Below are 12,337 nucleotides of genomic sequence, written 5' to 3'. Positions count from 1 at the left end.
TCTCTCCCAGTGCCAGTGCCTTACCTACACCATCACTAATTCTACATCACCTCAGACAAATTCTCTAAATCACTTCTGCATAAAAAGGATGTGGAGATTATTAAAAATTAAACAACACTTTCTCCTCTCACTTACACATATCAATCATTCGTATCAATTTGTTTTCAATACCTGTTCACATAATTTGCTAAATCTAATGGAAACCCGAAAACAAAAACATAGAAAACTAGAAATGTTTTCCTGCCATTCCAACCAATGCATAGTGAATATTATCTCTTTAAAATATTACTATAAATGAATGGTCAATAATTATTTTTCATTAAAAACAACTATCTTGTTTTATCACCAATATTGTAAAAAATGTGTAATACGATTATTTTAATTCCTATAAACAAATAATTAGCTTGTAAAACAGTATTTAAATTTTACCTGATGGGCAGAAAAAAAAAAAAAAAGATTGAATGAAAAAATGTAGTATATATGCTATTAACTTTGACATTTTTCTCTCTGAAAATAAATACTGAAAGCAATTTTTAAAAATAAAAAGTCCTAATACAATATAGTCCTCCTTCCATGAAGGTCATGAAAATAACCCCAGGTCCTTGAAGATAGAATCAATGGAGTACAAATGTCAGCAAACCTTAGGAGCTGGAAAGGCTTGAGATATAGATTCAGCTAGAAACTGTATATCTATTGTCTGATGACCAGAGAATTTTATCACCAGGTTAGACTAAAGGTGACATTTATTTTTTGGCCATAACAAAATTTACAACTTCTTCTGTTATAAAGGGACATTCCCATCTACAATGGTAAAAGGAATATTCACAATGAGGAAATCACTATGAACTATGGAACATATAGATTTTCTATACTATAAGACCAATGGAGTGAGGGATTTGATATTAACCATCAAGAGTTTTCTATAGGGAAAAATAAATTTAGCTTTTAAGGGATCTAACACTATTACTGACATCACTAAACAATATGACTTCTGACAATACTGATAGACTATGTGTAAATTTAGGAGATCCTGGTCCCCCGGGCCCACCTTGTGAATACACATTAGGAATAAAAGGAGAAAAAGGTTTTCCAGGGAACCAAGGTCCAATTGGTCAACCAGGAATCATAGGAGACCCTGGACCCCCCGGGCATCTGGTAAGCTGAAAAAAATTTGTAGGTTTTTGTTCTTTTTATATATTGGACCCAAAAGTATTACAATCAACTGCTGAAGCAAGAAAATTTATGTCAGAACCATCTGTAGTTGCTGTTGAGCCTTATGCCATAGAAAAGGAATTTCTCAAACTGTTCATCGAATCAAAGAAAAGTTGGATTCAGATCCTAATACCATAAGCTGAATACATATCAAGCCATACTCACCATCTTTCCATAAAATTTATTGCCTCCTACTTTTCCCATCTTTGTTAATTTATACCAAGGTTCTCGGCATTACACAGGGCAAAAGTCTCAAAATCATCTTTGGCTCTCTTTCTCTTTCCACTCACCCCATTCAGTTATCAAATCCTATCAGTTCTATGTCCTAAAAATCCCTTAATTATTTTCACTACCAGCACCTTCGTTCAGACCTTCTCTTAAGGGAAGGGAAGAGGAGGGACAAGGCATTTATTAAGTGCCAACTATGTACCAGACACTGCTTAGTGCTTTACAAGTATTATCCCATTTGATCCTCACAACAGCTGTGCAAGGTAAATGCTATTATTATCCCCATCCTAACAGTTGGGGAAACTAAGGCAAAAAGATTTTTTTTTAATGACTTGCCTTAAATTACACAGCTAGTGACTGAGATTGGATTTGAACTCAATATTTCCTGACCCAGCGCTCTATGCTGCCCAGTTGCCTGGGCTATTACAACAGTCTACTCGGTCCCCTCCTTTTTTTAGTTTTCCCATTTTAATGTACTTAAATGTATACTTAGCATCTCTGCTGCAATAGTTTTCAAATGAACAAAGTTCTGAAAAATTACACAAATATCCTTGATGGAAAGATCTTTAGGTGCTCCTCAGTGAATCCACAATATGGTTATATACTATTTCACTTGGTGATCTCCATAGCTCTCATGAATTCAATGATCATTTCTATGTTGGTGACTGTCGAATCTATTTATTCATCCTAATCTCACTGATAACCTTCAGGCTCATATCTTCAACAGCCTTAATAGACATCTCAAACTGGATGTCCTATTGATGTTTTAAAGTCAACTTTTCCAAAAGGGAACTCATTATCATTCTCCAAAAAATCACCCCCTCTTCCAAACTTCCCTATTACTGTTGAAGGTTTACCATCTTCCTCCTCTCTAGCTATTATCCTTGACTCCTTAGTCTCTTTCACTCCCATATCCAATCCATTGCCAAGGATATAATCCCACCTTTGCAACTGGTCTTGAATATGTCCCCGTCTCTTCTCTGACATTGCTATCGCCTTGGTACAAATCCTCCTCACCTTACACCTGGACTACTGTCATTGTCATTAGTTGTTCTCTCTGCTCTTGAGTCTCTCCTCATTCTAGTCCATTCTCCATCCATCTGTCATAGTGATCTTCCTAAAGTCCATGTCTAACCATGTAAGCCAGCCCCTAACTGCAATAAACTCCAGTGGTTCTCCATCACCTCCAAGACCAAATACAAAATTCTCTGTTTGGTGTTTAAAACAATCTAGCCCTCCTCTCATATTTCCCATCTTCTTACACCTTCTATGTACATTCATCCTCCTGGCTTTTCAGGCTTCCTTCAAGTGCCAGCTAAAAATCCCACCTTCTAGAGGAAATCTTTATCTTCTTATCAACATTAACCTCTCCGTGTTTGGATAGACAGTGTGGTGCAGTGGAAAGAGTCCCATGCCTGGACCCATGAAAAAATATAAATTCAAATGCTTCCTCTCATACTTCCTAAATATATGACTTCAAGGTATCTTTGCTCTGATTATTTCCTAATTATACTGCAGATTTCTCATTTGCATGTTGTCTTTTTCATTAGATTATGAGTTTCTTGAGACCAGAGATTGCCTTTTACCTTTCTATGTCCCCCCAGGACTAAGACAGTGTTTGGTACAGAGTAGGTGTTTAATAAATGTTTCCTAACAGTATTCCTTTTCACAGATTCTATAATCATTCTGCCAAAATGAACTACTTGATATTCTCTGAACTGGCCTTGTTCTTTTCCAGAGTTTCATTTGATCTTCTCTCCTTTATAACTGACATATATACCCCCCATTCCTAACTATCTCTACCTATAAAAAGATTATTCATCCTTTAAGGCCCCAATACCTATCCTATTTCCTCCTTAAAGCTTTCCCTGAACACCTGATTTGAAAGAAATATCTCTTTAGATTTCTCATAATACTTTGGATATTTTCCAAACATTTATATTTCATGACATCTTATGTTTGTGTACAATAATTTTTATTTATAATATATGATAATATGATCCAATATATTATGATATGTTATATATATAATGTTCAATTGTGAGACATGAGAGACACTGGACTACCCAGCATAGCATGCCCATATCAAAAAAGGCTATGAGCTGTATAAGCAAAGTAGAATTGCAGTAACTTAAAAGAAACAAGAGATGCATAAATTTAGAAACATCTCCACTTCAAATGTTGCATAGGGCCATCAATCTGACCTGTGGCAGTGCCTTCTGAGCTCATATTGGTCTGATCAGCCAGTCAGACCCCAACATAGTGATGTAATTTTGGACCTCTTCAAATACAAAGACAATAACCAACCATATTTGTGTCTGTGTCTTATCTCTCCTCCCATGAATGTTTGCCTAAAATATTTCACATCTTCTTCCTTTCAGATATCTTAAGAAGAGATCCTTTAATCCCTCAAAATTATACTGCCTCCAGTTCAGATTTCCTCCATGTGTATATATGAGATAATATGGTTGTTCTGTCTGAATTTTTTCTGACTACCATTGCTATTTTCGTATACATATTCTGAATACTGTGATTACAGATTCTAAAAGTAGTGGCTCTCCTATTTTTGATGGAAGAAAGAGTTTGTTATGGAAATCATAGCAGATCTTTTCTGTTTTTCAAAACGGGTTGTCTTTCTATCAATATATTTAACTATTTTATGATCATTTGGCTTTTGGGGGATCATCAAGCTTTCTATCACTTTTCTTCGTTAACCACTAACAAAAAAATAAGTACTTTATAAAATGTTTGTTGATTTGAAATGAAAACACCTTAAAGATTACGTACTTTACACTAGCTTCCCGCATAACACAGCAATCCTTTGTACAATTTTCCAGAAAAGTTTTTTTTTTTAGCCTCTTCATTATCATTTCCAGTTTTTAGAGCTCAGTCCCTCCTACATTACCCAATTAAACTTTGGAACAGTTCTAATTATTAGAAAGTTCTTCTTTATATTGAGCTAAAATCACTTGAGCAGCTGTGGGAGAGAGAGATTTAATCCAAAGAGACCAATATAAGGCTAAAACATGAGTCCAAGTATGAAGCAATAAGGGCCTGAACTATATTGGTAATTGTGTGAACAGAGAAGTAGAGGAAGAAATGACAAGATTTGACAAATTCTTGGAATAAGTGGTGTTGAGAAGAGCACAGATGTTAAAGACCTAAATAAAAAGAATAGTTTCCTGCAAAAATAATAGAGAAATAATAAAGGAGAGTTTAGGAATAGGGGGAGACAATGAATCTATGTTGGACATAGTGAATTTGAGATGCCTGGAGAATATTCAAATGAAAATGTTCAATAAACAGTTGATAGTGTGGGACCAAAGCTCAGAAGAGATGAGGCTAGAAATACAGATCTAAATAATGATCTAGAGATGGACCATTGAACCCATGGAAGCTGATGAAGTCACCAAGGAGAAGACAGAATAGAGAGACAAAAGAAAGCTTAGGACAGGCTTGGACAATTAGTGAGTAAGTGTGACAGGAAAATCCAGCAAAGTTGACTTAAAAGGCAGAGAAGCAAGTAAATAATGCCAAAAAAAAAAAAAAAAAACCTCAGAGGAGAGTTGAAACAGGAAAGTAGTAAATAGTGTTCAGTGCTACTGAAAGATCAAAAAGACTGAAGTCTGAGAGAAGCCATACTAGTACATTTCATCACATTGTCATGCATATACTCTTCGATCTTATCAACAAATATATCATGAAAGATTTTGCCAAGTGCTCTATTGAAATAAAGATACACTGTTTTGTAAGTCTCCTTTCCTACCACTAGCTTAATAATCTTATCACAAAAGAAAGGGAAATTAGTTTTTATTCATTTATTCAACAAACTTTAAGTGCCTAACATTATGCTAAGTGTTAGGGGAGATCAAAAAAGATTAATACAATGTGGTTCTTTCAGTCAAAAATTTTATAATTTAGTGAATATTTTTATAATCTAATACAAGAGATAATCATCTTAGTGAACTCATCTTGGCTCCTAGTTATCACTACTTCTTTTTTTTTTAAGATCATATTTAATCATCTATGCTGGAATTATCAAGGACCAACATTAAAATCACTGCTCTGTAGTTTCCAGCATTTTCATGTTTAAAAATTAAACATGATCATAATAATCTGAACTGAATGAGATTTTGTAAGCTATATTTAGTTAAAATCCTTGATTTTATACAAGGTTGCCAAGGTCCAAAGAAGTTAAATGTTTTGTAGGTCACAATGGACAAGCTGAGATTTGAATTTAGATCTTTCAGCTTCCTTCCACGATACCACATTTGACTCTAGTCCTCTGGCATTTCTGTCATTTTTTTAATGATCCTTCAAAGATTGCCTACAAGGCTTTAAGTCATATCAAAAGTTAATTCCATAATCTGGAACATGTTATATGGGTCCTAAGCCCTGAACTCGATGAAATCTTTTGGTTGTGTAAGTTCTTGCTATTTCTTCATCAATTCAAATTCAAACAATTTCATTGTTTCCTAACCATGACTGATGTATCTTTTCTAACATAAAGATTAGTCTCCTTAACTGAGAAAAAGCAAAATAGCATTGAGTAATTCTAACTCATCAATGTCCTGAGAAAATGGCATCTTCCTGGTTCAAACATAGCTTTAAAAATCTTTTCAAATTATTGTTGATTGGCAATTTTTTTTCAAGTCTCATCTCATTTCCAACCAATAGCTTTTTCCCAGAAATAATTTAAGCTATATAATGAAAGAAATCAAATAATTATTACTTTGATTTAAAGCCCCTTTGGGAACTTCTGTTCCAATCTAAGCAACTTGGCAATTTAATATCTATTAGAGTACATATACTTGAGACTTTTGCCATTAGAATCAAATGTAAACTTTCTGTTTAGCTTTTAAAGCTAATTTTGCTCCAACTTATTTTCCATATTCATTATACATTATTATTTTCCCTCCTATACACTGAAATCCAGTGCAACGCTCCTATCTGGTCCTTATACAGAATATTCCATACTTTTTCCATCATTATCCTCCTTTCCAATTATTCACTCCATCTGCTCCTGTGCCTCATAGAAGCCCTTTCCTCCTTCAGGATACAGTTCAGCAATAAAACAAGTATTTTAAAGCACCTATTATGTGCTAGTTGTCAAGTATAAGATAGCATTCACTCTATATCTCCTGTCCTGTTGGATTTTTCCAAACTCCAGGGAATAAGATGCTCCTTCCAGGTTACCTACATGATCTCTGATTCATCACCATTCTGCTACCTTAAGCCTTGGCTAACTGCATCTCACTTAGCTATGTCTTTCCTAGAGGGCTAGGGGATGGAGTACCAAACTCCTTCCAATGCCTTCCTTTATAGAAGGGAGAAGCTGGACTTCTGGGGTTACTCCACTATGCATTTGCTGGAGTAACTATCTGATTTTTTCAGTTTTAGGGAACAAGATGGGTCAACTAGATGGTATAATGGATAGAGTTTAAATTTAGCCTTAGACTCTTATTAGCTGTGTGACCAGGGAAAAGTCACTTAAAACTGTTTACTTGTCCATAAAATAATCAGAAAAACAAAATGACAAAAGAATACCAGTGTCTGCCAAGAAACCCCAAATGGGGTCACAAAGAGTCAGATGTGACTGAAATGGGTCACAAATAAGGGAACGATATCCCTTTCCCCACTGCTGTCCTGCCTCCTTTTATATATTCTCTCTTCTCGCCTTCTCCATCCTCCATTAGATTGGAAGCTCATTAAAGGCAAGGCCTGTCTTTTTTATTAAATTTTTTATTTTATTTTAGTAATTTTTATTTTATTTTATTAATTGTATCCCCAGTGCTTAACACAATCCTAACATATAATAGGTGCCTAATAAAAATCTATTGGATTGGAGTCTAATGAGACAAGCTCCTACAAAATGAATATATACAAATATGTGCAAATTAATTACAAGGCACTTTTAGAAAGGGGTATGAACAGTTGGGAGGAATTAGGTACGGCTTCATGCAGAGAGTGATGTTTAAGCTGCATCTTCAAGGAATAAAGGGATTAACTATGAAGTGGAGAATGCATTCCAGGCATGTGGTGCAGCCAAAGATGGAGATAGGAGATGAAATGGTAGATGTGAAGAAGAAATAAAAGTCCAATGTGGCTGCAACACAGAATAGGAATTGTAGTAACATCCAATGACACTGGAAAAGCTAGGCTGGCACAAAAGTAAATAGAAATTCTCTTTTGTCCCAGGAACAACAGGAAAACAATGGAGTGGATTGAGTAGGGAAGTGTCACAGTCTCATCTGTTTTGTGGTTGTTGTAATAATCTGGGTGAGAGGTGTTTTGGGCCTAAAGTAAGCTATGTGAGTAAAATAAAGGGATTAGATGTGAAAGAAATGGAGAAAAAAACAGTTAGATATGGCAACGGACTATATGGAGTGAAGGCATCAAGTTTAACATCAATTATAAACCTGGGTGGCTGGAGGGATGCTTGGTGGTGCCTTTGACAGAAATACATTAAGCCTTTTGTGATGCCCTCAACTGCTAGTGCTCTCTCTCTCTCACTATCTGGTATCAAATAACTGAATTTATTTGTATTTATTCTGTATATTCTTATATTGGCCTTTGTTTTTGCAACCTTACAGTATAAGCTCCCTAGGAGTAGAAGTAGGAATAGGGGACTATATGACATATAGTAGGTGGTTAATAAATGCTTGTTGATTGACTCATTGATCATTCTAACACCTGTCATCTCTGAAAATTGTCAATGTCTCTAGCTCTCTTTTCATCCTAAGTTTTTCATATTTCCTGCTCCCTTGATACCACTCCCATAAATACTTAAAGGAAATTAATCCCATGCCAGCTTGGTAGGAATTAGTCTATCCCACCTGTTATATCACCTTTATTATAACTACAAACACAAATTATGATTTTTAATCTGCTTAAATGTCTGCTTTCATCTTCATCAAGAAATTTATATCTAGCAGACTTCAGGAAATACTGTGTTGTAATCATATTAAACATATTACATTATATTATTATATTGAAATTACAAAAAATGATTTTCTTGATGAAAGATCCTTGTCTCTGAAATGTCTGATTAGCTAAGAGACTAAATTGAAATAGACAAATTATGCCCCAACACTGCCAAACTTTCTCAGTATATCTTACTATCTACCTCAAGTCAATATTATGATGTAGTAATTCTTCTGCTATTCTCTTGTTTGAAATTATAGGGAATGCCGGGTACCCCAGGTTTCCCAGGGTCCAAAGGTGATCCTGGATTTCAAGGATTTCCTGGCATGACAGGTACTTGTCTAAATGCTCTCCTGCTCTGCTTTGGAGGAAGCAAACACAATCCCCAGTTGTGATTTGATGACTAAAGTCCTCAGTTTGAAAGCCTTGATGTAGGAGAAATGGAGTCAAAAAAAAGTCATGGAAAGGCAGATTAAATGGGTTTCAGATACTTTAATCTATTTTGAAAGTTCACTGCTTTCAATCTGATCTTTATACTGATCCTTTAATGCAGCAAATTAGCCAAAAATCAGAGTAGAATTAAAGAGTTTTGAAGAGCTTTGCTAGACTAGTGGGGCAAGATAGCTACTTATAAAGAATTTCTAGCACCAGCTTCTTCCCTCTAAGCCCTAGAAAAAATTACAGAAATTATAGCAAGTGCCCACTTTTAGGATTGCTGAGACTGCACAGTAGCAATCAAAAGGGCCCAATGTCCAAATTCCATCTCTGACAATTGCTAATTATGTGACTGTGGATGTCACAACTTCTGTGAATCTCATCTTTCACACCTGTGGAATAGATGATCATACTACTTTTATTTATCATTACACAGTTTAAAAGTATTAAGCAACTTAGTGAGGGATGTTGTAAGGATTAGGGGAGATTATGTGCACTTTGCAAACCTTAAAAAATTTTATCAATGTCAATTAACTATGCAAGAAATCATGAGGAAATTTTTCCAAGAGAATTGCTGAGGTCAATACTGCCAACTTAGGAGAATGAAGATAGTTGTTCTCTTCCCTAAACTTCCTGCAATAAGACATTGGATCTTCTACTCAGTTCCCTAAAATATAACTACCATTTTACATTATTTACTTGGAAATTTTTAATCTCAAAAAGTTAAAGACAGAAGATTTCTTCACACTGAATATTTTCAGTGTGATTTTCTTGATGACTCTCCGGGCAATTATCAATTCATCTTCACTATTAATGTTATGTTTTTATTGTGTTGTGTTTTGTGTCTCCCCCAATCCCAGAGGTCATGTGGCAAAGTGGCAAGAAAGCTAAGTTCAGAGCTAGAAAGGCCTGAGTTATGATTCTTTTTCTGACCCAGAGCTCACTTTTGTGACTTTGAGCATAGCCATAGGTCTCAAGTTTGCCAGACATGGCTATTCACAGTATTCTACAGTACTGCCCAAACCAGATTACAAAGTAATTGGGAAATATTTGATAAAATAAAGCTGCAACAAAACATAGGTAATATTCCATTTTAAAACTAAGTCAAGATGCAGCATTTATATATATATATATATATATATGGATTATTGGTCCAATTCTATTTTAATTTGACACCATAGATCTGGGTAACTCTCTAAGATTATAAATTACTAAGGTGCCACCCATTATTGGTAGGAGTCACTTCACTGAAAAATTCTCTATACCAGCAAAATCACAGATCCAAGTCCTATCCTTTATTTCACTCATAACATGTTTTTATTTCCTAAAAACTGCATTCATTAGCTAGATGCCCTAAATTAAGTATACTGTTTCTGGTGTCAAACAAACAGAATTGAGGCTCACTAAGCTATACATAGGGATCCCTGAACCTATATATTGACTTAGAAAGTTATAAGTGTCTAGTGTGTTTTTATTTAGTTTGTTAAATAATTCCAATTATACTTTAATCTGTTTTGAGAAGCACAGGTCTTTCTTGTCTTGTCTTCCTTTCACCTGTGTCAAAGGCTAGAAATGAAAGTGGAACTTCTCCATTTAGTGAGTTTAGGTAAAAAACAGACAGGTTTTTTACATTTACTCTCAAGGGCACTATGCCCTGCCATATCTATATTCAATAAGCCTGCAACAATGATCTTAAGAATATTGATAACTATATACTCCAACTAACTGCTAATGAGGCTTGGTTTCATAATGTCTCCACTCTAAAAATTAATGAAACTGAATTGTTTTCTAAATTCAGAAAACTAGTAATTAAGAACCCTTGCCCTACAAAATGTGTTTTGGTTGCCTCCTCCACTTTGTACATTCATTTAAAATATGGCCCAGGACATGATAGAACTGGAATCTTTATCAAATATCAAGATTAAAAGTTTTCTCTGGATTGACACCGTTTAGATCATATCAGCTCCAACTCTAATTTTGTAGTGATGCTTTAGGCAAGACTCTTTTTAAAAAAATTTTTTTTTATTTAAAATTTAAATTTAAAAATTTTGTAAAATTTTTTTACAAAACATTTGCATGAGTAGTTTTTTTCAACACTGACCCTTGCAAAACCTTCTGTTCCAAATTTTCCTCTCCTTTCCCCCATCCCCTTCCCTAGGTGGCAGGTAATCCAATACATGTTAAATATGTTAAATCCAATATATGCATACATATTTATACAGTTATCTTGCTGCACAAGAAAAATTGGATCTAGAAAGAAAAAAAAAAAACCTTGAGAAGGAAAACAAGCAAGCAAAAAAATAAGAAAGAGTTCAGACAAGACTCAACAATGGTTCTAATATTATCTTCTATATCTCTATAATCTATACTATTTAGAGCAGGGACTCGATCTGTGTCAGTGAACTCATTTGGTTTTTCCATATTTTGCTAACTATATTTCAATATAGTTTCCTTTGAAATTCCTGTTTTTTATTTTATGTATTTAAAATATGATTTAAAGAAGGGTTCATAGGCTTCACCAAACTGTCCAAAGCCATCACACAAAAGTTGAGAACCTCTGGTTTAAAGTTTATCACCAATCTGAAGGTAAAAGTGGCGTGAAGCTATCCCCAAAGTATAATGACTAAATGATTATTATAAATTTTGTTTTTCCTTTAGGTGAAAAGGGCAATCTAGGACCTCCAGGACCATTTGGACCTCCAGGGCCAATTGGGCCAAAAGGACCTCCTGGTAAAATTTTTTTTGGTTCTTTATGAAGATTTCAGAACACATTAAAGGTAATAAATCTTTTTTTATTATGTTTATATCAATAGGTCAACCCGGAAATCCTGGAACAATTAAAATTATATCTCTGCCAGGGAGCCCAGGGCCTCCTGGTCGACCTGGAGACCCAGGAATGCAAGGAGTACCAGGAGCACAAGGACCACCAGGATATCCAGGTTGGAAATCAGCTAGATTAACCTGAGTCATGGAGAAGTTATTCTACAATAATTGTTGACATTTACAACTTGATAAATGAAAATAACACTAGAATTAGTCAAAGTATACATTTTAATTTTAAATCTGCTACTTTCTTTCTGCCTTTGTAATTTGGACATGTCATTTCATATGAAGGGGGCTTCAGTTGCCTCCCTCATAAAGGAGGTTGACTATATGATCCAGAAAGTCATCTAACGTTCTAAATCTATAAATAAGATTGTGTTTTAAGCTTTGCAGAATATTTTCCCTTCATAATAGCCCTGAGTAAGGTAAGCCTTCCTGTAGGTAAGGAAGTACAAGTATTATTATTCTCATTTTATAGATGAAGTGAGACAGATTGGATGATTAACTAAAGCTAATAAATACCAGAGAAATCAAATTCAGATTCTACGGACTTTAAACTACAACCTATTATACTTTTTATGTCTACTCTTCTGCTTCCCAACATTAAAACAGCAAACTTTTGTTTTGAGTAAACACCACAACTTTAGACAGTGTTATAATGATAAACCCAGTGATCTAATTTGATGAAAACTTGCTAGAAGCTAAAAGATCTTGA

General features: G+C 34.7%; 1 protein-coding gene across 2 annotated transcripts in view; it reads left to right on the top strand.

Annotated features, from left to right (window-relative positions):
* Positions 1-12,337, top strand: part of COL4A3 (collagen type IV alpha 3 chain) — a 146,330-nt gene that overhangs the window by 124,309 nt on the left and 9,684 nt on the right. For both annotated transcript variants that reach the window (XR_007951645.1, XM_051983386.1), the window contains exons 43-46: positions 1,025-1,155; positions 8,625-8,697; positions 11,458-11,529; positions 11,613-11,738. Coding sequence is in view for 1 of the 2 variants with exons in the window: in XM_051983386.1 (XP_051839346.1) it covers positions 1,025-1,155; positions 8,625-8,697; positions 11,458-11,529; positions 11,613-11,738 (402 nt within the window). In the remaining variant the exon portion in view is untranslated. The remainder of the gene's footprint in view (positions 1-1,024; positions 1,156-8,624; positions 8,698-11,457; positions 11,530-11,612; positions 11,739-12,337) is intronic.

This window comes from Antechinus flavipes, chromosome 3 (genome assembly GCF_016432865.1).
Source record: "Antechinus flavipes isolate AdamAnt ecotype Samford, QLD, Australia chromosome 3, AdamAnt_v2, whole genome shotgun sequence".
NCBI classification, from domain to species: Eukaryota; Metazoa; Chordata; class Mammalia; order Dasyuromorphia; family Dasyuridae; genus Antechinus; species Antechinus flavipes.
Note: the sequence above shows the minus strand (reverse complement) of the source record. Positions and strands in the feature narration are given on the sequence as shown.